Source organism: Pteropus alecto, unplaced genomic scaffold (genome assembly GCF_000325575.1).
Source record: "Pteropus alecto unplaced genomic scaffold, ASM32557v1 scaffold7, whole genome shotgun sequence".
Classification (NCBI taxonomy): Eukaryota; Metazoa; Chordata; class Mammalia; order Chiroptera; family Pteropodidae; genus Pteropus; species Pteropus alecto.
The window spans coordinates 9,529,809-9,556,823 of NW_006494614.1; the positions used below are offsets into that span (position 1 = coordinate 9,529,809).

General features: G+C 43.8%; 1 protein-coding gene across 4 annotated transcripts in view; it reads right to left on the reverse strand.

The window, feature by feature from the left end:
- The window catches only part of ANKRD6 (ankyrin repeat domain 6), a 72,807-nt gene that overhangs the window by 10,637 nt on the left and 35,155 nt on the right, over positions 1–27,015 (reverse strand). For 2 of the 4 annotated variants that reach the window (XM_006926306.2, XM_006926307.2), the window contains 11 exons: positions 25,500–25,598; positions 18,828–18,926; positions 16,776–16,874; positions 12,652–12,750; positions 11,162–11,260; positions 9,218–9,316; positions 7,808–7,885; positions 3,841–3,945; positions 2,353–2,487; positions 1,839–2,024; positions 1,248–1,400 (listed from right to left, as the gene is read on the reverse strand). In XM_006926306.2, coding sequence (XP_006926368.1) covers positions 1,248–1,400; positions 1,839–2,024; positions 2,353–2,487; positions 3,841–3,945; positions 7,808–7,885; positions 9,218–9,316; positions 11,162–11,260; positions 12,652–12,750; positions 16,776–16,874; positions 18,828–18,926; positions 25,500–25,598 — 1,251 coding nt within the window. The remainder of the gene's footprint in view (positions 1–1,247; positions 1,401–1,838; positions 2,025–2,352; positions 2,488–3,840; positions 3,946–7,807; positions 7,886–9,217; positions 9,317–11,161; positions 11,261–12,651; positions 12,751–16,775; positions 16,875–18,827; positions 18,927–25,499; positions 25,599–27,015) is intronic. The other 2 variants (XM_006926308.2, XM_006926309.2) reach the window with 2 other exon arrangements.

A 27,015-nucleotide genomic window follows, 5' to 3' on the forward strand; every position in this document is an offset into this window, starting at 1 on the left:
CAGAGAAAGATAAATACCATATGATTTCACTTATATGCGGAATCTAAGGAACAAAAAGAACTAATCAAAAACAGACTCACGAATATAGTGGATGGACAATTTGGTGATGGACAGAGGGGAGGGGGGTTAGGGGGCTGGGAGAATGGGGTGAAGGGTTAAAGAAGTACAAATTAGTAGTTCATAGCTGGCCATGGGGATGGGGAGCACAGCATAAGGAATGCAGTTAGCATTAATATGTTAGCTAGGTGGAGGGCCAGGGGAGGGAGGGCGCAATTGAGGGGGTCATTTTATGAACTATATAGATGTCTAACCAATGTACTGTATACTTGAAACTAATTAAAATAAATAAATTTTAAATGAAAAAAAAAAGTTAATATTACAGAAGTAATAAACAGCCGAAAGAAGGAATTGGGGACTGTTTTAGATTAAGACCAGAGACATAACACAAATGCACAAAAGATTTTCTGGATCCTGGGCTGAAATTAACAACAAAAACCAGCTATAAAAAAAAAACATTTTGGGAGAACTGAGAAAATCTGAATATGAACTGGATATTATGTAATTATTGTTAATTTCCTCAGATGTGATAATGGTATTGTGTCAGAAAGGTGAAAATCCTTGTACTTAGTCAATGCACCCTGAAGTATTTAGTGGTGAAGTCAGGACAGTCTGCAACTAAATCTCAAACAGTTCAGCAAGGGAAAGTGTATGTGGGAAAGACGCAGAGCAAATGTGGCAACACACTGAGAATTGGTTGAATCTCAGTGGAGGGTATACGAGCACTCATTTATTATTTCAACTTTTCTGTATATTTGAAAATTTTCAAAAAAAGTTGAGAAGAGGAAAAAAATACAGACATGATTATTCTAATTTTGTGTGCAGTCGGAAAGGGGTATAGAGCATATAAACATAGAAAAAGACTGGAAGAAAATAAACCCAACTATTAATAGTGCTTTTTCACCTTGGTGGGCTCACAGGTGATTTATTTTCCTTTCTAATTTTCATATTTTAAAAAATGCTCTGTAGTGGGTATGTATCACTTTTATCATCAGAAGCAATTTAAACGTGTCTTTTACAAATTTAAATAAACGGGCTTTAAAAAAGTCATGTAAGCAGGCCTCCTCCCTGTCAGCCTGTGGCATGCTCAGGGTGGAGTCTGCACAACAGCAGGGTGGACGAAAGTGTCTTTCCAATTACCATTTTCGACCAGAACACCTCATAACGAGGAGGCTTGGTGACTCGCTTACTTGGTGCTGGGTCCTATTCTCCATATGCCCCAGCTTAGTATTCATTTTATCCTGAACCGATCCCAGCTCTGCTTTGATCTCCTCCACGGTAGCCTCCAACTGATTCTCCAGTTTGTTGATTAGGGGTTCACATCGACAACCATTTATTGGGGCCTAAGAGGGAAACAAAAGAGGAATTAATCCCATTCATTTGTTCCTTCAACAGATCGGTTTTGAGTACCCATCATGTGCCAGTCGGTACAGCGGTGGGTACAGATGATGGAGAGAGACTCAGCCCTGTCATAAACTGTGGAATGTTTCATAGGCTGAGTGTTGGGCCCAGTGGGTACTAGGAAGATTCTCAATGCTCAGGCTGCTTTTACCCACTCTGGGCCTCGAGATGTCACCTAAGAACAGTGACCCTTCTGTTTGCCTGGGCCTGAGTGACAGCAGTGTATCTGCACTGTGTAGGCAGGGTGGGCCATCTGGTTTCTCTTCAAAGCTCATGCCTTAAGCCAATGCCTAAAGTAGAGATTAGCCCCCAGAAAGTGTTAAACAGACGATCCTGCTTCAGGACTACGGCATTGTGTCCTGACAGGGCTCGGCAGGTACCTGCATCACTTTCCCATCCTTGCCCCGGTACAGTGTGTACAGCTGGTACGCTCTGAACTCGTGGGGAGGGGGTGGAGATGAACATCGATGCCTGGGCCTCTTTTTAGGGTGAGTATGAGTATGCAAGTTCTTCTGGTGTCCAGGCTGTTGGTCTGCAGGTGGGGTGGGATCAGAAAATGCTGACACCTGTGGTAGAGGAAGAGACAACACCCCTGAGCCCTGTGACACCTGCAAGAGTAATACCCAGCCAATGGCTCCATCTCACTCACTTTTGGGCAAAGATCTCACCTTGCTTCATCTCATAGCATTCTACTCTAAGCACCATATGTCCAAATAAATATACCAGCACGCTAACCTTGAGTCTGAAGTTAACCAGATTTAATTTCTGTGCTCTGGCTCCAAACCAGCCAGCCAAGTGAAGCGACTTTTTCGCTCTTGGGCATGACGCTATCCCAGGGCCCTATGCCAACCGGCCTCCCAGCCCTCTCTTGGCTGCTTTCACGTGCCTCCTGACCTTGGGCCTTGACTTTCTCCGCCTGTCGTCCTTTGCCTGGGGCTCTGGGGAGGCGGACAGGAAATCTTCTCTGGCCTCTTCTTTTCTGGGTGCAGCCTGTTCACTGCTAGGGGTGTCTCCTGCAGAGACACTTCCCTACAGAGGAAAAAAGCCCAGAAACCTGTTCTACTTGCCCCCTCGGCCTTTTTTACTAATGGTGTAAAAAAATTGTTTGCAAGACTCCAACTATTACAGGACCCATGGGAATTTTTGCCAATGACAAATTTCAGACATAAGGGGCACTGCCTGGTGGTCTTAACTAAACATATATGCTTCTCCTAGTCGGTCGAGTATTTGGCTTTTACTTTATTAGGTGCCAAATTAAATATCTTAGGTCTAATTCTATGTGAACTTCAAGAAACTACCACACACAGAACACCTTAGCATTAGAGATTTCTGGTCTTCTGTATTTCAGCGAAAAACCAGCCCACTGGTTTAGAACTTGGACTCTCACAAGTCATAGTGGAGAAAACCCTCCGACGGGAAAAAAACTTGTTTCTGGTCCTTGTGAGAACTTTTATAAATTAATATGTACAATTCACACACAGAAACATAATCAGAGTTACAATGCCTTAACCTTGAAAATGGATAAGAGGATATTGAAATAGCAGACAGAAGAATAAGTACTTGGTATAAAATTTTATGTGTCCAAAGGTACCTCTCTATCCTAGTCTCCTTCTCCTAGGAGAGCCGAAAAGGAATGGTTCATTCCAGGGCTGCTTGTTTATAGCTGTACAAGCTGTTTATTGCACAAGGGCGCTTGGCCGAGAGGGTGAGTGGGGCAGAGGGAGCTGAAATCCAGCTCGGGCTCTATACACCATACGTGCCCTGTGCTGGGCTTGTCTGCCTAGGGGGCATCTTTTCCTAATCTGCACAAAGGAGTCACATGGGCTCGCACAGCCTCAGTCCATTCCCTAAGCAGAAATAGTGGAAGCAACCTATGCCAGTGGTTCTCAAACTTTATAGTCCACATCAGAATCACCTGGTTCAATCACTGATTACTGGGCCCCATCCCAGTTTCTCATCCGGTGGATCCGAGGTGAGACCCAAATTTCTGCATTTCTAATGAGGTCCCAGGTGAGAGTGTTGGACACCACACTTTGAAAACTATTGCTCTACACAATGAACGGCACGGTGTCAGAGAGGCTGTGCTGTCCACTTGGTAACGACAAGGCCATTGATACACGGGGCTAGCAACTACACCCACACAAGCGTGCTGGGAAAGACGGGCAACACACACACAGGCACACGGTCTGAAATCTGGGAGGGGTGGAGGGGTGGAGGACGTGAAGCTCAAGGGGAAAGGCTGACAATAGTTTGAAGAACCCCATGGAAAGAAGAGACAGAGGAGGGCACGGCAGTCACCAGATGGACCCCGAGGAAGCCGGGAGATAGTTTTCCACCCTCTGGTGGGCGGAGTAGGGGAGGGGCAGGAGGGCTACCCCCCACCTTGCTTTGTGCCACCTCATCTCTTGGCACAGACTGAGCTCTCCTCTCTTCCTTGAGCCTCTCTCTCTTTTTCCTCAGGCTCCGTCCACGACTGAAGCGCAAGACCTGAAGGAGGCAAGAGGCATTGTTATAAATGGGTGTGCAGCAGTGGCGTGAGAGAATTCTCCTTGGTCTTGGGGCTCTGACCTAAAGGAACGTCCAGCCTAGTGAGAGAGATTGAGCATTCACATCAAACAAGCATCTCAGACCACCTGCTATGCTTCCTAGGTCTTGTGCTGGGCATGTCAGGGGCTTGGAGGTGGTAGGACATTGTCCCTGACTTTAAGGAACTTACAGTCTATGACAATAACAACAGGCATTTATGTGCCTGGCTGGAACTGCCACATAGCGTGTGCAGGCTGTGCACAGCTTAGCTCCAGGGAGTACCACTCACATAGACAAGGACATGAATGGCGTCCCCTGGAGCTGTGCAATGCAGCAGCCCTGTGCCAGGTGCAGTCTCACTATTTTGTTACACTCGACCCAAAGTAGCCCATCAGATTTTCTCTCAGCCAAACCATATTCAAGTTGTAACCAATTTAATTAAAAATGACTGAAATGTATCTATGATCCATGGTACCAACCACAGGGCAGGAATCTCTTCCCCTAAAGGAAGCATTTGGTCTGCCCCTTAGAGCAGAGGAAAAATAGACACAGCCAAGTGCACGTGGGGTCCTGTGAACCCGAGAAGGAAACCAGCAGCTAGCTGTAGGATCTTTGGGCAAGTTATCTGACACCTGTGCTCTGTCTTCTCAAATGTGAACACGAAGTTGTTGGGATTAACCAAGACCAAGTAGACAGTTCGCACACCTTGGACCCTCAGTCATTGTCAGGTGCCTCCCACCCACCTCAGTGCCTCAGAGCTGCTTAACAGCAAAGGACGTTCAACCACAGAGCATGGATCTTTGAACTGATGGACACCTTCACTGGCCCACCTCCACACCCTTCCCCCAGCCCCCTACTCCCACTTCCAGGGTTCACCCCTTTCACCGAGGTCCAGAAGGTGAAAACACTTTTCAAGGTCACACTATCTTTCTTCAGTAACACATTTTATTATCATCTTATATAAATAGATTAGGGCTCTCTTAAGTTCAGCATAGTATGTTTCATCTTAGTTTCAGATTTCTTCTCATGTTTATTATATTCAAGTGACACCATTATGGCAAAAAAGAACCTCTACGAGCAGTGGGTATCACCTAAATGGAAAAATCTCTGGCAAGACCTGCCTGCAAATGAACCTGACTTTAAAACCCTATTCTCATCCCCTAAGCCAGCAGTTCTGAAAGTGTCTAGGGACCCCATGTCCATGAGGTTAAAAGTATTTTCATAATATTAAGATAATGTGGGCCTTGTTCACTGTTGTTCTCTTAGAAGTGCACAGTGGCATTTTCCGGAAGCTGCATACATGACATTGCAATAGATGGCATGCGAAAATAGATGAGAATTCTGCAAAAATGCAAAACAATGCTACTCTTCTCAATTTTTGTTTTGAGAAATACTTTTTTCACAAAACAATGTTATTTCTATTAAATACAAGCTAGACTTACTTTTAAATGGATAAAAAAACATCTTTAACTTTCTCAACTTGAATTTCAAATATGGTAACTATTGATGGAAAAAACTCACAAACGAAAAGCTCTCTGTAGGCCTCCAAAATATTTAAAAATGTAAAAGGGTCCTTAAACCAAAAACGTCTAGGAATCACTGCACTGAGCCATTTCTAAAACTAAATTTAGACGTATCAGAAGTTGAGTCTCATGAAAAGAAGCAACTAGTGCCCGTCACTCATCTGGTTTACTGACTCTTAGAACAGCAGACAACACCAGAATCAGCATGAGACTGACTTTCAGAAGCACTTGTGAACTACGTTAGTCAAAAACAATATGTGACACTCAGAGGTCACCCAAACCCCAAATCATCAGAAAACTTCCCTCCACAGACCATGTTATTAGCCAGCGAAAAGAACTTTGCATGGCTTACAGCCTCTCAGCAAACCATACATCTACCAAATGAAATGTCATCCATCTTCTCCAGTTCACAGAAATCAGGGAATATTGATCTTAAACCTTGGAAAGAAATATCCTGAGATATTTCTTTGTGCTGTAAACCACTGAACTCCATGGTCAATCAAGGTGCCAAGGCAAAGGGATTTCTCATTTCAGACAAAACAAACAGTAAAGCTATTTCTGTAACTACAGAACAACAGGCATATAATTGTATGCATATTCCAAAGTTCTTCTTTGTGTTAAGAATAAGGCTTAGCATATATAATTATATAAAATAAACTTCCATAAAATGTTATCTTATTTGCTATTCAATATGGGCATGGAAAAATTTGCTTAAGTCATTTTTTAAAGGAAACACTACAAGAGAATCGCATAGGAAAACTGCCCATGATAAAGCTTTTATTCTCTATGAATTAAGATCCTTGGACTCTGGAAGACAAATGACAGGTGGGTCAAAGGCCCATCAATCTTTGTGTGCCTGGGGGATCCTCCACCCCCTAAATCTTGATGACCTTCACATGGCTGAGCATGGGGCTGGTTTTCCATCAAGATGCCAAATGCTGAAATGCCAGATAACTGTGATAGATTCTGACGCTAAGAGAGCATCCCATACTCTTAAATGCATAAGAGACTAACATTTTTCTATCAGGATTCATGAATTGATTTCACTGATGGTTTCTTTGCAAATAAGTAGAGAGGTGGAGCCTTTCCCCAAAAGAGCATTGACTCACACCTGTTAGGGGTTCTACGAACTTCCAGAGACCACTGAGAAGGACCGACTCCACGAACAAGGGAGTGATCAATTTTGCAAACGAAAAAAATCTTAAACATTTCCTGAAACTGCTAGTTAGATCAGGCACGTTTTTAAAACTTAAATAAAGGCGATGCAGAACCCTGGGCTGGCTGAGATTGGGCTAGGAGGTAGCAGGCTGGTGTCTGAACATCCCTCTGGCTCCCTGACACTTTATCTTCTTTCAGCACTAGCCAGAATAAGGTGGAAAAGCAATCAGCGCTTGCTGTGATGTAACACAGAATAGCTCCAATAGGGAAATAACCTGAATGTCCCACATTAAGGAAATGGTTTAATAAAATGTCGGACAGCAATAAAAAAGACTACTATGCCTCCATTATGATGAATAATTGTGATGACTACAGAACATTTTCCTATTATAGTTAGAATAAAGGGCAGACAATACAAAAGAATGTATACATTGTAGGCACAATTACATAAAAATTATGAGACTGTGGGAGGTAATATGAAGAAACGAAAAGTTATTTCAGGGTGCTGAAATTATGACTAACTTATAAATTATCACTATTAAATTTCTTTATTACTTAGATCATTTCAACTTCAAATCAAATAATATCAGTCATCGTTTTTAAAAATTGAGTGATTACCAAAATACCACCATTGAATAAACAAGGAAAGAAAACTAGACTGTACTTAACTGCCTTTAAGTGGACATTTACTACTCTGTCTGCTCAGAATGGGCCCCTCCTCCTGCCTTTCTCTAGAAAATGCCCCTTGAGCACATGGTCAAATGGACGCAGCCATCTTCTTAAAGCCTCTGTCCCACTTGTTCAGGGCACTTGCCCCCAAGCTCTCCAGTCATAATCCTCTCCTGCGATGTTTTAAACTGAAACTTGTCCCTGGCTGAGTAGCTGGGGAGTTACGATCCAGGAAGCTGGCAGGGGACAGAATGATGCCTGTGTATGAAGAGCAGCCCGATAGGCCTGAAGTCTCTCTAGTTCTGGTTACCCAGAGGCCCGCGCAGGTGCCCACATTACCCACTGCCTGGTTAGTAAGCCCATCAGTTCCCTATTTCAGTTAACTCGAATTGGCTTCAGTACATTGCAACCAGAGTCCCAATGACTTTGCAACCCCACGTAAACAACACAGTAGAAAATGTAACAACTCCTACCTGGGGAGCTTTAGTGAGGAGAAGAGCAACTTCCGGATTATTGTGGTAGCGGGCAGTCTCCAGCGGAGTCTGTCCTGCCTAAGGAAAGGCACAAGGGAGGACAAGTGAGTACTGGCCACCAACTCTTCACACACATAGCCCAGCGGGGGCAGCAACTCTGCACATACTAAACAAAACACATATGATGCTGCCCTGCTCTTGAGCCTCATCCCAACAAGAGGGCCAAGTCACACCTGAGGACACAGCAAGAGAGGGTAAGTGCTAACAAGTGGGCAGTAAGTGCCCTAAGAGGCAAAGGTCTGGGGCACTGCCCAACAAGGAATGCTTCTAGAAAAGAGGTGAGGGAAGTCAAAAATCAGATGGGGTTGAGGTGGAAGACTTCAGCTGAGGAAACACAAAAGCTTATAAAATCCAGCCAAGCAATGAATTTTCCCTGGAGAACAGTGGAGAAGATACCTGGAAAGGAAGATGAGGACCCAGGCAGAGTCTCAGGAACTGGATTGTGAAAGACAATTAGGAAGCTATAGCCGTAATGGAGTCTCTAGAGAGATTAAGCCAAAAACCAAGAGTTGATAACAATGAGATTCAAAAGATGGGAAAGGTGTTCAAGGCATCATGGGAGAAGCACCAGGAGGTATCACCCAATACAGGTACTAGAATGTGAGGAGGAGGAAGGGGGAAACTACATACAGAAGCCTTCACCAGCTTCAACACCCCAACTCTCCTGACACGCACACACCTGTTCTGCCCCCAGCGAGTCTGTGCTATTTCAGGAGTGCAGAGACTACAAGCCAACCTTGAAGAAACAAAGGTACCTAAGCGGGTATCTGCTATAGGATCTGGGAGAGAAAGGGAGGTAGAGAAAAGGAGGAGGGTGAGGGAGAGAGATTGAGAGAGAAGGCAGGAGCGAGATTAAAGGTGCCTAAGCGGGTGTCTGCTATAGGATCTGGGAGAGAAAGACAGGGAGGTAGAGAAAAGGAGGAGGGTAAGGGAGAGAGATTGAGAGAGAAGGCAGGAGCGAGATAAGGAGATTTTGGAGAGAGGAGTTAATTTTTAGGATGATTAAGCTGATGGCCATGTGGCCAGTTTTTATTTTGTTTTGCTTTGTTTTTTTTAGGACTTGTCAGTTTAGATATCCCTGACCTTCCTTTCCACACCATGATGTGCTCATTTCAGCTAGAACTCTAAAGATGAGCCCTCATGGTCTGTCAACTCGTGGAGCTGCTAAGAGGAAGGGTCTACTCAAGTTCCCCTCTAGGGCTCCAGGGGCTATAGCTTTGCAGAACTCTGTGCTCTCTCGGAGTGAGGTTGGTGAGGCCCTCGGAGTCTGCAGGTGAGGTAGTAACTACAATCCCCATCCTGAAAAGGGGTGGGAAGGGCTTTAGAAACCATTGTTGTAACTCGACTTACATTATTAACAATGGTCCCATCCGCTCCAGCTTCCAGTAAGATTTTAACCACCTTCTTGTGATTTAGGGAAGCAGCAATATGAAGTGCTGTGTCTCCAGCCTGAAATTAATCAGAAGAAAGCCTGCTAAACCCCCTCTGATCATGGCCCACAGCCCTCCAGTTTTTTGTCCCACGACATGGTGGTGGCTTTTCCAAGCCAATCTAAGATTTGCTGTAGACCGATAGGAGGCTCATAGGATTAAGTGCGGGGACAAAGTAATGCTGGGCTGTGGTTGTTGAGAACAGTCAGAATGGAGCCTTACACTGAGGCAGGGTGATGGGCGGGGGCCGGCAGGCTAGCCATCTCGGAGCTCTGGACCACGTCCTGCTGCCCAGGCAAGGGAGAGGGCAGAGAACCCCTTGGTTTCTGAGGGCTGGAATGAACAAACACTGCAAGGAAGACTACTTCTACAAGCACCTGCGAGGACATGACGGGCCACAGGAATCATTCTGCAGGCTCAGGTGTCCTTTGTCGGGTGGAGTCACCGAGAATCTGTGTTCACTTAACACTGGCTGTTTTCAACCTCTTACCAAATAGCCTGTCAGTTTTCATATTTTCTTTATACAAAAAATGTTTTCAGACATTGAATCAACCATGAAAGGAGGATATGGACAAATGCAGCTCAGGGGGGCCCCATTCAGATTGCAAATGCTGGGTTTCTCCCCAAAAACAATGATATAAATAAGTCAGGCAAACACAGGAGAAGTGAAATAATTGTCTCCCATTGGGTTCTCAGGTAAAGCACCCTGACAGTTTCTCTCCTGGGCAGCATGAATATCCAGCCATCCCGGTGGCCCTCTTCGCCCAGTGAGTGTCGGGGAAAATGTTACTTTGTCGCTGAGTCACTTAGTTGTGTCTGTCGGGGGTGGGAAGCTGTGTAGCAGTGGTTCTCAGTCTTGGCTGCACATTGGAATCAGCTGGGGAGCTGTAAAAACTACTGCTGCCTGGGCCTTCCCCCAGACATTCCAATTTAATTGGTTGGGCAGAGTGATGTGTCACAGCTCCCAGGGGACTGAAAAATGTCTCCAGGGTGGAGAAGCACTGGTTCATGGGGGTTGTGTAGGGGCAATCTGACAAACTAGAGCCCTCTGAGAGGCTGCAGAATGACAGAATTGAGCTGTCTGGCGAGGTCAGTGGTTCTCAATCCCATCTGCACACTCGGGCCAGGAACTTCTTAAAAATCCCATTACCTGGATGTTCTGGTCATTTAAACTAGGATGAGATTGAGGAGAATGGTGTTTTTAATGCCCCTGCTGATTCTTACATGCAGCCAGAGTCAGAAACCACTGTCATAGGGTGTTTTTAATCTGAATAACCATCTATTTTTTAAATTTCAGATATATGCACCCAAACTCAGAAAAGCCAAATATATCACTTAGACATCAACTGCCAAGAAAACATTTTTAAAAATCTAAGTGGCTACTGAAAGTTAAACACATTTTCGTGGAACACTAATAATCACAGCTTTATTTCAAAACCCCATCATATGGCACAGAACCAGATCATGTTCTTGATTTTACAGAAACCAGCAACCATCAGCTCAAATAAAGTGGCAATGCAAGGAACAGAACTGGAGTTGAGAGACACCTCATTCCCTTGCTTATTTACTAAGCCACATTCTTGTGAATTTCCTTTGTAAAATCACATTAAAAACAAATCCCACCCCAGGATCTCCAGAAAATGCTCCATATGCAAATGTGGTGATATGCACTGGTATGATATGGGCAGGCTCTCTCTAAGAGGCCAGATAAACCAGGGCCACAGGAACTAAGTGGAAGGCCAGCACTGCCCAAGTCCCAGTCTGGGAGAGGCTCCCGGCAGCCTCTGCTCCCGTGTTTGCTAACACACCTGTCAGCCTTGTGGGAAGGGGGCCCGGCAGCCATGGGGAGGACACATGCACTGACCTGGTTCTTTTCATGGACAGAACAGAAAGCACTGAGGAGGAGCTTAATGATGGACAAGTGATTATAGCGCGCGGCAACGTGCAAACAGGTGTCGCCTGCCTGCGGACAGAAATCAAATTCTAAGCACAGTCTGAGCGGTTACAAAAAACAAAACAGAAAAAATAAAAGAAAATATCATTTAAAGCTGGCAGTCTAGCATATATTTAGAGCGTGTCTCTTTCACCATAGATGTTCCACATCCAGACTCACAGCCCTTTGCTGCTATCTGCAGCCCTGCCCATTTCCACCATGCGGATTCTCTGCTTTGAGTTTCATACACTGCATGCCGGCTCCCCACAAGACCTTCTCAAGAGCTAAGGAAGGCTCTGCTTACCTAGAACTGGATAAGGTTCCACTGACTCCAGCCTCTCCTTACAACCCAAAGGCTTTGGACTATACTGAATTAAGACCAAGAGCACTGCTTTGGCAATGAGCCTTCCCTTCATAATCTATCATGGGTGTAAGGCCAGGGCAGCAGGGCAAGCTGTTGAATTTTAAGATCTCATGTGTTCCTAAAAATTCAAGTTGCATCCCATTTCAGTTGGACCCCAGTATCCCACATGGAGTAATGTAGTCTGGGCAACTGATGAAGCAACGATCACAGGGCGTACAAGAGGGCACTCGGAAAAACTCCAGATCGGGATCCTCCTTAGTGGGCACAGGCCAAACTGCTCCCAGAGAGACAACAACAAAACTGGAGACTAAACTGTGACGTTTTGCTGCGCTCTCTTGATGTTTTTATCCTAGCTCTGTCAAAGATGGCAACGACTCAGCATAACCTCCCCTCCCAGATGAAGAAGCCAAGCTCAAAGCTGAGGTTCGGGGCACTGAGATTCACCTTAGATGAGTTTACCCCCAGTCAGGGAGACCGAACGAAGGCCATTTTTGAGGGAAGCCTCAGGCAGATTCTCTAGTTGAGTGGCTGAGGCGTGGGACTTAAGGAAACACAGCTTCTTGTGGAGAGAGGAGGGGCACACATGTGACTCTCAGGTGAGGTACCCTCTAAGAACTACTGACCCATCAGCTCATCTCAAATATGCCTCCACAGTAGATCTGTAGGCAGACCCTGGGCGTGAAGCATCAGAAGACCTCCCCTGCACGCATCATCCAGTGTCTGCTAACAGCACGATACTATACAGGCAGAGACCTTCTTAAGACATTTCAAGGTTTCCTAGATTCATTCATCAACACATGCTATAAGAAATGAACGAACAAACTGAAGTTGAGAAGCGAGGGGAAAAGGATGGGAGAAAAGCAGTGTTTCTGAGTCTTTGGATTCCTCTTCTCATGCCCCTAAATGGCCCCTTAGGAAATTAGCAAAAATGAATACTTTATAAAGAGTCCCCACTTTACACGTTTATTTTCTAGATGTTAACACACAAGTATGCTTTCAGAGTTATTTTCCAAGATTACACAAGAGAGCGCGAGAGAAGCCGGTTTTGTTCACCCACGTTATTTTTGAGGTCGGCTCGGGACCCGCCCAGCAGGAGGACGCGTGTGCTCTGGGAGTGGCTGTTCTGGCAGGCCAGGTGCAAGGCTGTGTTCCCTGCCTTGGAGAGATGCAAGAGAAGGGAGGACACATTAGCAACACGCTTCCCCGCAGACCTGCACCAGGCAAGCCTTGCAGAGGGGGTGATACTTAGAGAAAAAAAATCACAGGAAAAAAGTCACATTCTCTGCTTCCTGATTGGCACTCCCAGAAAAGGCTTTCAGTGTTAAGAACATTTAATTTGGAATACAAACAGGCAGAAGAGTTACATCTGTCCAAGTTCTGGCCCTGTCACTTACTAGTTGAAAGCCACTGGCCAAGGCTCTTGATATTCTCAGCCTTGAATTCCTTACTTGTAAAGTGGAGCCTGACCCCTATATGCTGAGGCTGTGAGGACTGACTCAGTAACTCGGAGAGCATTTTCTTAATGGTAAAACGCTGTGCACATATGTATGTTACGTTCCTCTCAGAGATGACTGCATCGTTCCTGCTCAACACAGATAAAAGCTGTGGCTACAATACTCTGCCAAAGGAGTAAAGGGGGCAAAACAGGCCACCTCCTATACGTGCAGGCTAAAGATACCTGAGAATATACTATGGCCTTTTTCAAATTGTCCATTCTTATATTTTTCTTGAAACAACAACATTTGAACTATGGACAAGGTCCCCACGTAACAGGCAATACAAGTGCATCTGTCACTTACCACAGAGTCCCTCTTGCTTTTGACTCTGCCTTTAATATGCCACATCAACATGACAACCAAAGGTCAGAATAATGTCCACAGTTATCTTGCAGAAAGAATTCATAAATAGAACTTGAGACTATAGGAATAAGGCCTGCAAGGCTACTGCTAATCCCCAGAAAAGTAACAAGAATAGCAGGCAGCATGAGAGGAGATTTGGGGTTGGTCTGAGAGAGTCTGTGAGCACTCAGGAGATTAAAGACATAAATAATGTTTGTTCTGCTGAGCTTACAAGCTGGGTCAGGACTGGAGTTGCATGAGCTCTGAGCTATCACACTGCCTGCTGTGACTTTCCCCTCACCTAATTTACGCCTTCGGGATCACACAGCACTGTCTGTTCATACTTAAGAATGTTACATTCCTCGCCTTTTGAAAAAAGAAATTAGTTATTAAAAAAAAAAATAGAGGAAAACTTGATGTCACCAGTTCACTTACCTTCCCTCTCATAACCTTAGCTCAAACCAGCCCAAGTAGAGCCTTTCTTCCTCACTCTTACCTCCAGAAACCTGGAGGAGCTGCAAGCCTGAGATTTTAGTGAGTGCAATGGTCATCAACCCTTTGCTGCCCATAAAAATCACCTGGGGGAACCTTGAAAAATATCATGCACAGCTACAACCCTTCTAGAGACTCTGATTTACTTGGCCTGTGGGGTAGAGTCTGGGCTGCTCAGGTTTTTGCACTAAAAGTCAAGCAGTCTGGGAAACCAGGCTAGGGCAAATGGGGAACAGCTGGTCACCTCAGACCTACTCATCAGGTTAGGTTCATGGTTTGTTTTTTCCGTTTAAAAGTTTCCCAGGAGATTTTAAAGTGTAGCCAGGTAAAGAACCACTGCTAGCTTAGGTCTCAAAGACCAAGGATCTGCCTACATTTTAAACACTCTATTTCCTGTGTTTGGCTCAGTGTTTGACGTAGTATGTCTCATTATGCATGTAGTAGATTGTCTCAAAGTTGTTGGCTTCATGGGAGTCATTAAATATGTGTTGAATAAATGAGTGAAATTAAAGAAATCTGATGGTTCCAGAAATGTAGCATACTAAAATTTACTGTGCGAATGAGACAATATCAATTATGCCGAAAAGCATCTGGATGAAGAAAATGAAAAACCATGGTTAGAATAAACCATATATGGTACATCATACAACGGAATATTACTCAGCAACAAAAAGAAATGAACTAATCCCACATGTAACAACACGGAGGAATCTTAAAAGCATTATGCTAAGTGAAAGAAGTCAGACGCAAAAGGCTGCAAGTTATATGATTCCATTTAGATGATATTCTGGCAAAAAAACAAAACAAATCAGTGGCTGCCAGGAGCTGGAAGTGGGTGGGTGGAGGGAGACCACCACCAAAGGGCACAAAGGAACTTTTTGGGGCGATGGAAACATTCTGTATGTTGATTGTGGTGGTAGTTACACAATTTTATACATTTGTCAAAACTCACAGAACAGTATAAGAAGGATGAACTTTACTGTATAGCAACTGTACCTCAATACCTGACATTAAAAAAAAATGTGACCTAGGTAGATAAAATAACAGGTGTTTTCCCCACCCTGAGTAATGAGTACTGATTTCCCAGACGGACCGCTAAACTTGCTAAGAAGTACATTTGTTATACAATGGAATGTTATTCAACCTTAAAAAAGAAAAATCCTGTCATTTCCAACAACACAGATGAACCTGGAGAGAATTATGCTAAGTGAAATAAGCCAGGCAGAGAAAGACAAATATTAAATGATATCACTTCTATGTGGAATCTTAAAAACAAAAAAAGTTCAACTCAGAGGAACAGAGTAGAAAAGTAGTTGCCAGGGAATGGGGGTGAGGAGGGGGTGGAAGAAAAGGGGAAAGTTGGTAAAAGGGTACAAACTTTTAGTTATAAAGTATACAGGGTGTGAGGATCTACAGTTGACAACACTATCGTATAGCTGAACTTTACTAAGAGTAGAATTATTACTAAATAAACAAAGGTAAATATGTGAAGTGATGGTTATGTTAAATAACCTGATGGTGGGAATCCTTTCACAAAATATATGTATATCAAATCATTTTAAATATCTTATAATTTGTCAGTTATATCTCAATAAAGCTGGAAAAAGAAAAAGAAGAACCTTTCTAGAGGTTTCCCCAGAGACTGTGGCTGGTGCAGAACATACCAGTCCCTCTCCTGGGATGGCACCTCACCTGTGCTTCCAACAGCCTGTGCTGTCGAGAGAACTTAAGGCTTTCCACAATATTTGGGGGGCCCTGCACAGAATAGGAGGCAGTGTGGTGGAGCAGACAGACCTGGGCTAGTTTACAACCCTAACTGTGTCACAAACGAATCATGTGTCTTAGTCAAGGACTGTACTGGCTCCTAACTTAGGCTTCCCTACTCATTCACTGGTAACCGCCTACTTCCCAGAGTTGGTATAAACTTAACAACTCATGTTTCAAACCACGCACCACTTCAAAGATATGGAGCATCCACCAGCCGGCCCAGCAGTGAGCCAGGTATTACTGGAGATATTACGATGCATGGCTTCCTTCTCTCCCTCAAGCTCTTGACCCAGGAGGGAACCATGAGAAATATGTAACCAGTAAATGACAGCACAAAGCTGTGTGCAGAGCCCAGGGAGCACAGCAGGAAACAGCTCCATGGGCCTTCAGGGAGAGGCCACTGTCCTGGGAGGCTGGATTGGAGGTCCTACAGACAGAAATGCGGAGCAGAGGAGCAGACTACCGCTAAGGCGTGGGCAGCAGAGGGGACTGTGAGCCAAAGCTGACAGCACAGGGGGCACGTGCTAGGAAAGGCATAGCGAAGAGGCTCCAGATGTAGGCTGAGGCCGACCCGGGGAGGCCCCGAGACAGCGTATGGCTGAGGAGCTTCGTGGAAGGTTTCTGAGCGGAGAAGGAACAAGACAGAAGGGACTGGACAAGCTGGTCAGTCTGCTGTGGGGCTTCTGAAATAATCCCAGGACACATTAATAATGGGGCATAGAAGGAGAAGGACAGATGCGAGAGCGATGAGATGTGACAAGTGACTGGAAAGGGGAGACAGAAGAAAAAAGGAAGGAAAAGCTATATTGTCCATTCCCTGTCTTCATTAGGACAACCACACTAAACACCAATGGAAAAGCAGTGAGAACCGGGAGAGTTCAAAGGACACCAAAGCCGCTCCAGTGGGTTGTCTCACTCCCCACAGACCAAGCTCACTAAGACGGTCCAAGCTTCCACGTCCCTGGACAGGTGCCACGCACTCCCCTGGGCGCTCTGTTCTGTGAGAGGAGGCTCCTGTCACAGGGAGGAGGCCCGCAGCCATCCTCACCTGAGAATGAGGTGTTCCAGCACCCGCCAGCCTCACCTTGTTCTTGGCAAGCACGTTGGCTCCTGCTTTAACGAGGAGCTTGACGGACTGGCTAAAACCATGCCAGGACGCTTCGTGCAGAGCCGTATTCCCGTCCTGAGGAGCACACACACAGGGAGGAAGCACGTTACCCAAGACCTCACTCGTCCCACCATAGTAGGTCAGAGTGTGTTTTTAGGGCACACCTCTGGGCCCTATGCAATTGGGGTTTCTCATCTGAACCACAGAGCCCAGAAAATGACTTGAGTGGCCAGTTTCTCCATTCTCCCAGAAATGGTACATAACAGTACCGTTCTAGATGCATCCTGGATTCATGATGTACAATGGATGCCTTCAGCATTCGGACTTAAATCTCTCTGGGAACCCCAGCTGAGAAAGGCACAGCCACATTTAACAGGAAGCAACGTCAGGAATGACGTCCATTTCTTCCCACCCTCATCACCCCTTGGGCTCTGCTCTGCTCCTGGACCCAGACAGAAACCTACAAAGATTGGGCAAATGAAGAATCCAGCTTCATAAATCTCAGGGCCCAAGGACCAGATAGGTAGATTCTCCCCTTTTTCTTCCCCAAATTTTAATCTCACTCAGCTTAATCCAAAAGCTTCAAGGCCCCAAACAAATGAGCAGGCACTAAGAAACAGTGATTTGCAAATAAGAAAAATAAATGTCTTCAATATGTGGCTTTTAAATAAAAAAGCAGCCAATTAAATATAGCTTGTATTTGCTTATTATTTTAAAAAAGAAATATTAAGTTCAATGAATTGAGTGGGTTGGGCATGAAGGGAAGGGGTTTGGAGAGGGGAGCCAGGGAGGAGAGGTAGTAATGCTCTCCACACTGTTCCAGGCCAGGCTGCAGGACAGTCAGCTGGGGGCAGGACAGGTGAATTCTCCAGTTACATCTAGGGTCTGGTTTAGACTTTCACTCACCCACATCAAGAGACAAGGCCTAATGCTGCTGACACCCACAAGGAGAAGTCTAGGGGTCTCAAAGCTCATGGTATCTAAAGCCAGGGAGTGGGGCATGCTGGGAATGGGCGTGGCAATGTGCGGCCCCAGCCAGTGAGACTGACTGCACCAACCTGGAAGCAGAAGGGAAAGTGACTGGAAGCGGGTACCAGGGTGCTAGCAACAATCTGCTGCTTGATCTGGGTGCTCACACAGATGTGCTCAGGCAGTGAAAACTCACTGAGCTGCACTTAGTAAGTATCTGTGCACTTTTCTGTATATATATATGTTAATAAAAAGTTGTTTAAAAAGTAAACAGACTGAATTATACTTATCTGCAAAGTTCCATGTTTTAATATCGTTTGACAATTTAAAAATATTGGGTTAATATATATCAATATATTATTGGGATTTCTTAAGGAATTGATTTTGCTTATTTTTTTTTTTTCTTTCAATATAGTTTTAAAAATTTGCTCACTTATCAAAATAAAAAGGAAACAGTCTGGGGAGTGGAGGTGTGGCACACACGCCTTCCCCCATCCAGCCTCCACAAGTCATTACTTCTAGACTTTTATTTCTTTACTAGTTATATTTATGTGGTTGCCTACTCTTCCAAAGAAGAGGGGAAGGGGAGGGGATTTTTTTTTTTTAAAGTAAACAGACTGAATTATACTTATCTGCAAAGTTCCATGTTTTAATATCGTTTGACAATTTAAAAATATTGGGTTAATATATATCAATATATTATTGGGATTTCTTAAGGAATTGATTTTGCTTATTTTTTTTTTCTTTCAATATAGTTTTAAAAATTTGCTCACTTATCAAAAGAAAAAGGAAACAGTCTGGGGAGTGGAGGTGTGGCACACACGCCTTCCCCCATCCAGCCTCCACAAGTCATTACTTCTAGACTTTTATTTCTTTACTAGTTATATTTATGTGGTTGCCTACTCTTCCAAAGATGAGGGGAAGGGGAGGGGATTTTTTTTTTTTAATTACTGGGATATCAGATACTCTTTCAAAGTAAATTTGGGCAGATTTCATCATGTTAAATCATGGGTGATAAGACTCAGGAAAGATAACATCTTGCAAGTGGTCCCACTTCACCTTGTCTTGTCGGTCCAGGGCACAGCCCTCCTGGATAAGCGCTGCAATGACCTCGGTGTTCCCCACCACTGTGGCCCGGTGCAAGGCGGTCTGATCCCCCTGCAGAATGACACAAAGGCAGGAACAGGGGTCAGCTCTCCCCGTCACCCCCGCAGCATTCACTTGCCCACCCACTGACACAGGCCATCTCCCACATGAAGCAGACTGGTCACTGTGGCCTAGGCGCACTTTGCAGTCTGGTTAGTAGATAATGCATGCCAGGCAGAGCAATTTCGTTCAGTGAGAATCTTAAGCCAACTGCAGAATAGCCCTTGGCCACAGCGCTGTGCTCAGAATAAGGGTCAAGCATTCACCTGCTGCCTAGGGCGTGGCACTGTTTGGCTGGACTATGACTATCTATCTGAAGAGTGGGTCTGACAGCAGGGCTGTGTGTGCTGCTGTGCAGTTATATCAACAATGTCTGGAGCCTTCACATCCTACTGAGACCTTTCCTTCCCTGCTTTCAGAGAAATTATCATCCAGCTATGTCAGTGAGCAGCACTCATGATTTGATGGCAGGTGTATATTTGTTGACTGACTTGTACTGGCCAAGAGCAATGCAGGGGTTTATGCCATGACAGCTGAGGACTCCAGGGATGGCAAGCTATCACTGCACATCTCTAAGAAGCCTCTTCTGATGTTTCATGACAACACCATCACTGATTTATGCTGCATTCGACCCTCTTCCCTGCGATCAGATCCCTGGAACTGTAGACCTTCTCTTTCTCCGTCAGGGCGCCAAAGGGAACTTAACTCTCCTCTAATTGCATTTGAGAGAAGGACTAAATGTTCCCAGAGGTAAGATGGTCAAGACTGTAACGAGAGAGTTCTGAAGTTGCTAAGAGCATATACCTTATCTGACATGCACTCAGGAAGTCAAATCAAGTCATATCAAGACCAGCCTGGGGTCCAGGTTGGAATGGGGAGGTGGGTGATCGGTATGAAAATTTTCTGGTGAGAAAGAAGGAGCACAGGGCAAGGGGGTCAGGAGACATGAGTCAGGCACAGCCTTAGGAGACACCCGTCACCTCGATGTGCCTCAGGTCCTTCAGCTGTAAAGGGAGTGGGGGATGATCTGCAAGGGCCCTCCCTTCCCTTCTTGGGTTCCATGATTTGGCTGGCAAGAGTGGTGCGTAAATGAAGTTTCCTGGTGGAGCACCAGTGGGGCAAAGGGCATATACCCTGGGGCATCCCAGGTCCTCATCCGAAGAGAAGAGAGACTATTATAAAACAGAAAACGGAAATCTTTCAGAGGGATGCGTGGCTATCTATGAGTAACCCTAATGAAGTGCTGATTCTACTTACTAAACTCCCTGGAATCTTTAACAAACAACAGTGCACTTTAAAAGCACTTAATTGGAAAAAAAGTTCTGGAGATGGATGATGGCGATGATTGCATAACAATGTGAATGTACTTATTGCCACCGAATTGTATTGTTAAAATGGTAAATTTTGTTATGTACATTTTATCACAACAATAAAGTACTTAGTATCACTTAAAACTCAAATTTACTTTCTTAAAGTTAAAAATAATCTCCCTCTAAAAACCTACAAGAAGTGATTTTTATTTTCTTCCTTATACTTTTTAATACCTACTTTTTATATAGAACACTTGATTTTTAGCATCAAGGGAAAATGCTATTTATTAAAAGTCTAAGTTATAACAATATACCAGTAATGAAACTGTCCATGTCTCAGAATCTTTTTTCACTGTTCATTCACAGAATTTAAGAGGTTTCTGCAATGATGGGTCAAGACATCCGTTACCATGACTTTGTCCACTGCCTGCAGCATTTCTATCACCAACCCTACCCTTGGCATCCTAAGCTATTATTCCCATTATAAATTAGGTTTAGACTTGGTTTTCTCCACTTTCCCAGACCCTTTATTCAAAGTGGACCCTTTTTACGTGGCATGCAGGCAGAAGAGCGTAACCACTGGATCAGCAGCTGCCGGGGTGTGCCAAGCCATTACACACCTATTTCAAATATCTTATGAAATGCTTCCAGATGAGGTATACTTAATGCCCAAACAAGAAATTGCCCAAGTCTTAACTTTTTAAAACTTCCGTAAGAATTTCCAAGACTGCCCATCTCCCTATCAGAATGGTGATGGGTTTTCCCAAAACGAATCTCAAGTGCAATTTTTTATTACCGACCTGATGAGTAAGATGGTGCTCTGTTCTCAGCAAGTTTCAGGGTAAATACTGACTTGGTCAGATTTTTAATGATCAGAGGCCTTTTAACAATCCCACAAACTGCTGGCACGCTAGCACTCCTTGGACCAATCAGAACAACCTTTTTACATACAAAATTTAACCACTCTGTCGACAATGTACATAAAGTGTGAATGACAAGCCCCAGACACATGGGTCGTATCAGCCACTCTTGCTACACAAGTCATCACACAAAGGACCTCTGATCATTAGGGCACAGTCTACCCTGAGGCTTGCTTTAGGCCAAATGTTTTATCATGTTTCACAAACTGCCACTAAATCAGTAACTACGGCAGCTTTGGAGCCAGAATGTCACCATTATTTATTACTCGCTTTCAGCATGAATCTACTGTATTTACTTCCCTCGAGATAACCTTCCCTTGTGAAACTCTAGCTCAATTTAAGAAGCTAAGTCTAACTTTTAGTTCAGCCCCTAGGAGTCAATTTCCAGATGGATTATCAAGACTCAAAGAAATTTAACAACTTGTGTGAGGCTGAAGTAGAACACAAATTGTCCTCAGCCAACAGGCACAGGAGTTGCCTGCATCTCTTTCTCTGCAGAAAACTTTCAGCTGCACTGCCTGTGTCCAGGCAACAGCTCCCCCTCCATCTTTACCCACCCTCAGAGCCTAGATCCTTGCTTCATCGGTCGGATAAACACTGCTATGAGGGCCAAAGTCAGCCCATCTCCACCATAAGTGGCTGTCCTTTAACTAGACCATAATAGACCATAAGTTTCATTAATACTAGATGGGGTGGTTCTGGAGGCCTGAGTGAGACACTTGTGGCATATAAAAACCAGCCAGCCACCCTTCAGTTACCAAAAACAGAAATGAAGGCTCTGAAAGACCCAAAATGCATAGGCAGCAGGCTACTTATCTCAGCGCTATTCTTCCCCAGAACCCAACAGGATGACTTCAGACCCTCGACTGGGAAAGGGTCAGTTACCTGTGAATCGATTTGTCCTCCCATAAAATTAAAATCTACTGTCAAAATATTTCTTCTTTGAAATATGACACAGAAAAGAACAAAATGTGTCCTCAATACTTATTAACAGGCCCAATCAGCAACTTTGATGTAATCCTTATTTCCGTATGATTTAAATTAAACACGAAATTCTGAAACTTTGGAGAAATTTAAAAAAATAAAAAAGCTGGGAGAAGTACAGCACACTTAACAGCATTTACTCATTATTTATCCTGTGAATATTTATTGACACCCTACTATACTCCAAGTGCCACAGCATCTAATTCTCTCATTTTATTGATTTAAAAAAAAAAAAAGGCCCAGGGCAGTTCAGGGCCTAGCCTAGGATAACCAGCTAATAATTCGGGGTAGCATGGTTAGGCCAGAATTCAAATTGCCAAGGTTCTTTGCACTCATTCCTAGCCGTTTCCAATCTGTGAAGTCAATTAACCTAGGACAAGCCTTAAAAAGATCAGGTGCCTCTGTGGGGTTGGGGCTGCCTCTTCATAGTGTCATCAAGCTGAGTGGTTTAGCACAGTGCCGTGGTCATTGAGGGCCCAAAAAGCAGTTGCTGAATGATTAACTGCAAAAATGCAGAAGGGAAAATGCTGCAGCTGGAATCTTGAAGAACCAGCAGTTTGGCACTTTGAGAACATGTTGACCTGTTTGCAAAGTACATGAAGTGTCAGCTCTCAATTTCTCTAAGACATTGGTTTTTACTTTGCGATTTTAAGAGGTTTAGAATCTCTGAGGTCTAAATCTTTGTTCTGAAATACTTTTAGTATTCCCTATGTGGCAAAAAAAAAAAAAAGAGTGACCATACTACGGGGCAGATTCCAAAGCTAAGCTCATGGAATAAACCCCAGTCATGCAAGGGTGGAACATGCCCTTTAGGAGGGATCCCTCCCAGGTGACACAGGCAGCCATGCTGCAAGGAAGCTCAAGACAGGCTAGGTGCACAAAGCAAGCTGCTGACCTCTTTTTCTGTCTCTGATCTTCTAGGGTTCTTCCTAGCCTTTCTTCTCTGGTTTTTCTTATTTTTTTCTTCTTTCATGTCTTTTATCGTGGCCACAGGGTCCTGGACTATTTCTGAGGTGGGGGCTGTGTGATTGCTCATTGACCAATCAGAGATGGCATTAGAGCTCCAGTGAGAGTTGACGGGATTGGCGGGAAGCAAGAGGGAATTTGCTCCTGGAGTCGCATATTCTAAAGAACTGGTTTCCACAGGTTCAAATTCATAATAATCCCACTCCAGGCCACTGGATGTCATTCTTCAACTAATTCTCAGTCTTTAACATGACATAAAGAACAGTATCTGCAGAATATGAAGTTAGGGGTAAATGCTTCATAACATTAACATTCTCTATTTCTACCCATCATCCAAAACAGGTAACTTCTGAAATGATTTGTTTTTCCAATAAAGACTCTCCCAGCTTCTTTAAAGAACACCCATAAAGAGTTTTCTTCCTCAAATTCTTGCATAAGTTTCAAGGTTGATCATCAACAAGCATGGTAAATACATATAGACAGATATGAACCATATTCTGGCAAATGCATTACTCCAGAACTAGTGAAGATCCATTCCACCTTCTCCATTCTCACCTGTTTTTACACTGTTTTGTTGCTGTGTTCTTATTTTGTTTTGTTTTAAGATATTTGAGAGAAGCAATGTACTGTAAGATATCTGAGAGAAGCAATGTTCTGTTTAAGCAATGTACTTAAACAGAAGCATTATCTGTTTAAGGTAGAAAGATACAAGAAAATAAATACTAATTCTGATAACTGAAAGGTGTTTCTGTTAAAAATAGAGCTGGCTTTCCTTCTGCTGACATGGCTATGTTGACATGACTCCCCTTGATTACCTTGTGAGAACTCCTGCCTGTTTATCTTTCTGTCTTGTCTGATATAAACAGCAGTATTTTTACGAAGTCAGCAGGGCATCTGCTGCATAAGAACACAGTGACACTCAGACCTCAGGCAGGAGTACTGAGTTGAGATAGGTTAGCATGCCTGTCACTGCAGCCTTGCCACAGTGGCAGCAAGGGCTTTAATTATGCAAAGAGAAGACCAGATGTATCTCAACATGTGTGCACTGGCAACTCCACGCCCTGCCTTTTCTGTGGTCAAATCTCTTCTCTCCCCCTGTATATTTGTTCTTGTCATCTAAGGATATAATAGAATTGGGAATGTTATGATGGCTACAGCACAGGAAAATAAAGAAGTATTATGACCCAAGGTAGAAATCAATAGCTTAAAGCTAAATCAGCATCTTTCGGAAATGACATTCTTGATGACCCAACAAGTTCCAAATATAACCAGAGATTTATGAATGACCCTGGACAGCCTTCTGCCCATCATAGTACAAAGACATATTTAGTTATTTCTTTGTAAATGCTGACATGGCTATGAGATTCTCACTTGTGTGTGTGCCAAGTTTTAGAACATTACAGAGGCCCAAAGAAAACTAGAAGCACTTGGTAACACACACCCTCGCATACCTGAGGGTCTGAAATTTGAGAACACTCTGTAATCACAGTTATTAAAGGTGAACCTGGAAGAGGTTATAAGTGCAAACTCTCCTAGATTCCGTTTCTCACAAAAGTGCTTACTTCTTAGAGTACTACCACACAAATTAGAATTAGAAACAGAATTAGAAAAAGTTTCCAATCACATTATCACAGGACTTTTTCCTAATGGTTAATTGCAGGACAATTCATGTAACCCTTTCTATATCTGCTTCTTAAAGAAGTCACCTTTCCCAAAGATCTAATAGGGCACCCCAGGTATCACATGACCCCACCCACCACTGCTGATTGGCTCAGGAATCACCCCACCCCAAAGAAGCCAACTGGAGTCTCTCTTTAGATAATCTGAATGAAGAGACTCAGAAGCTGAGTGTTAATAATGGTAGAGCACCAGAATGATTTTTTTCTGGAAGCTTTCTTTTTCTTAGATTTCATGAGATCAATTTTATTTTCTTTGAATATGTTATTTTAAACTATATGTACACTGACTAAAATAGAGGTGAGAAGAGGAATAGAATTAAGTTTTTAAGCCCCATCTTTTTTCCATGAGTAAGCTTGATCAGCAACACACATTTCCATCAGGGCTTGCCCATAGAGTGAGTGAGTGAGTGGTGTGCTCCTTCATACTGAGAAAGAACACAGGTAAAATGCCCTCTGAGGTTCTGTACTTGAATGATACTAAATAGGAAATGAACCGTGATGAGAAAAAACACCCCACACTCCCAAACTTTAATTGAGGATGGGTCCCAGAGCAGGTCTTCAAGAGGAAGTTCTTCCCATCATGGGGACCGAGATGGAGATAAAAAGTGCTGGAGAGCATCTAATATCCTCCCACCTCATAGCTGGTTACAGGCTGTGTTGTGGATTTCTAGGCGGACAAGCTCCCCTGACAACCCATCCACTGATAGAAGGATGGCTTCTACTCACATCATCCTGGACATCGAGGTCGCAGCCAGCCTTCAGCAAGATCTGAACCACAGAAAGATGGCCCTTATTGGCAGCAAGATGCAGAGGGGTCCGGCCATGCTGTTAATGCAAAGTAAACACCGATTTCAAAACAGGATATCAAAACCACACCCCTGGAGCAAGGCTGCACAGAGGCACCACCCCCCACTCCCCTGCTTCGGTTTGGCAGGAGTGTCTTATGGATTTACTCAGAATTCAAGTTTATCTCAGTTAACTTTGGCTATTAGCACTGTAATCAATGAACAAAATATGCTCAAAATATGAAGATTTCCTTTCGTGCATAATTTCTACTCCCCACTCATCAAATTAATGAGTAGGAGAATGAGGGGTTTTATGTTTTTTCTTATTTCCCCCTGGTGCTAACACTCAGGGATGATGAAGTGGCCACACTAAATCTGATGGGGCAAGAGATAGGAGAACAAAAGGTCCAGTTAATCAGACCCACCAAAATCTGGTTAGTAATTACCCAAAATTGAAATTGCTCGACAAACTGATGAGAACTCGTTTTCCCCCTTTTAAAAATAAATTTTTAAATTAGAAAATATGTCAGCTATTCAAAAAGATAATATTTTAAAATGCATGTGCTCACTAATCTCTTTAAGAAAACATTAGAAAAACCATAGCTATTCTTTGTGAAAACCTCCCAGATTCCATTTCCCCTCCAAACCCACAGGTAACCACTCCTAAAATTTGGTATTTATCATTCCTTTGCCTTTTATTATACTTTACTGCATGTTTGCAGCCACGAACAATGTGTAAACATTGTTCTTCTCACCTATGTGTTTGCCAAGTTTTAGAACATTACACAGAGGCCCGAACAAAACGAATACTTAGCTTCAAACCTTACATAAATAGTATTCAACTCTTATCATCATTTGGCAATTATTTGTCCATTGTATTTTTCAGATTTTTTTTTTTTATATCGTCACATGCAGTTCCAATTCATTTATTCATCGTTCACCCATTCTCCTACTGATGGGCACGCAGGTTGTTTCCAGTGCTTTGCGAAACACAATTGTGTGAGCATCTCCTTGGGCACCCGAGAAGCCTTATTAGCCCTGTTGTTGGCTCTTTGAGATGACCCTTTCCTTCAACTGCCCTAAGCATGTGGCTCCTAAGGTAGGACACTGAGGGTGACATCCAGAATATAAGTCAACTTCTATCGAGAGAACTGACCTTGCCAAACTCTGAATTCTCCATTTTCAAAGGAGACATTATGTCCCCTTTGCTTTCTCCCTCAGAATCTCTGAAGACATTATTTCCACCCCATTTTTAAACATCATTTCACCAGGGCCCTGAGCCATACTGAAATATACCCTGAGGAATAAGAGTCTGATGCGGACTTAAGTCCTTTTTAGCATCTCAATAAAACTTCCAAAGACCTTTATTGATATTCTAGCAAGATAAACCCATTTATGATCTCAATAAAGTACCAGTCTGCCACAGCTAACTAGCCGGAGGAAAATAGACAATAAAG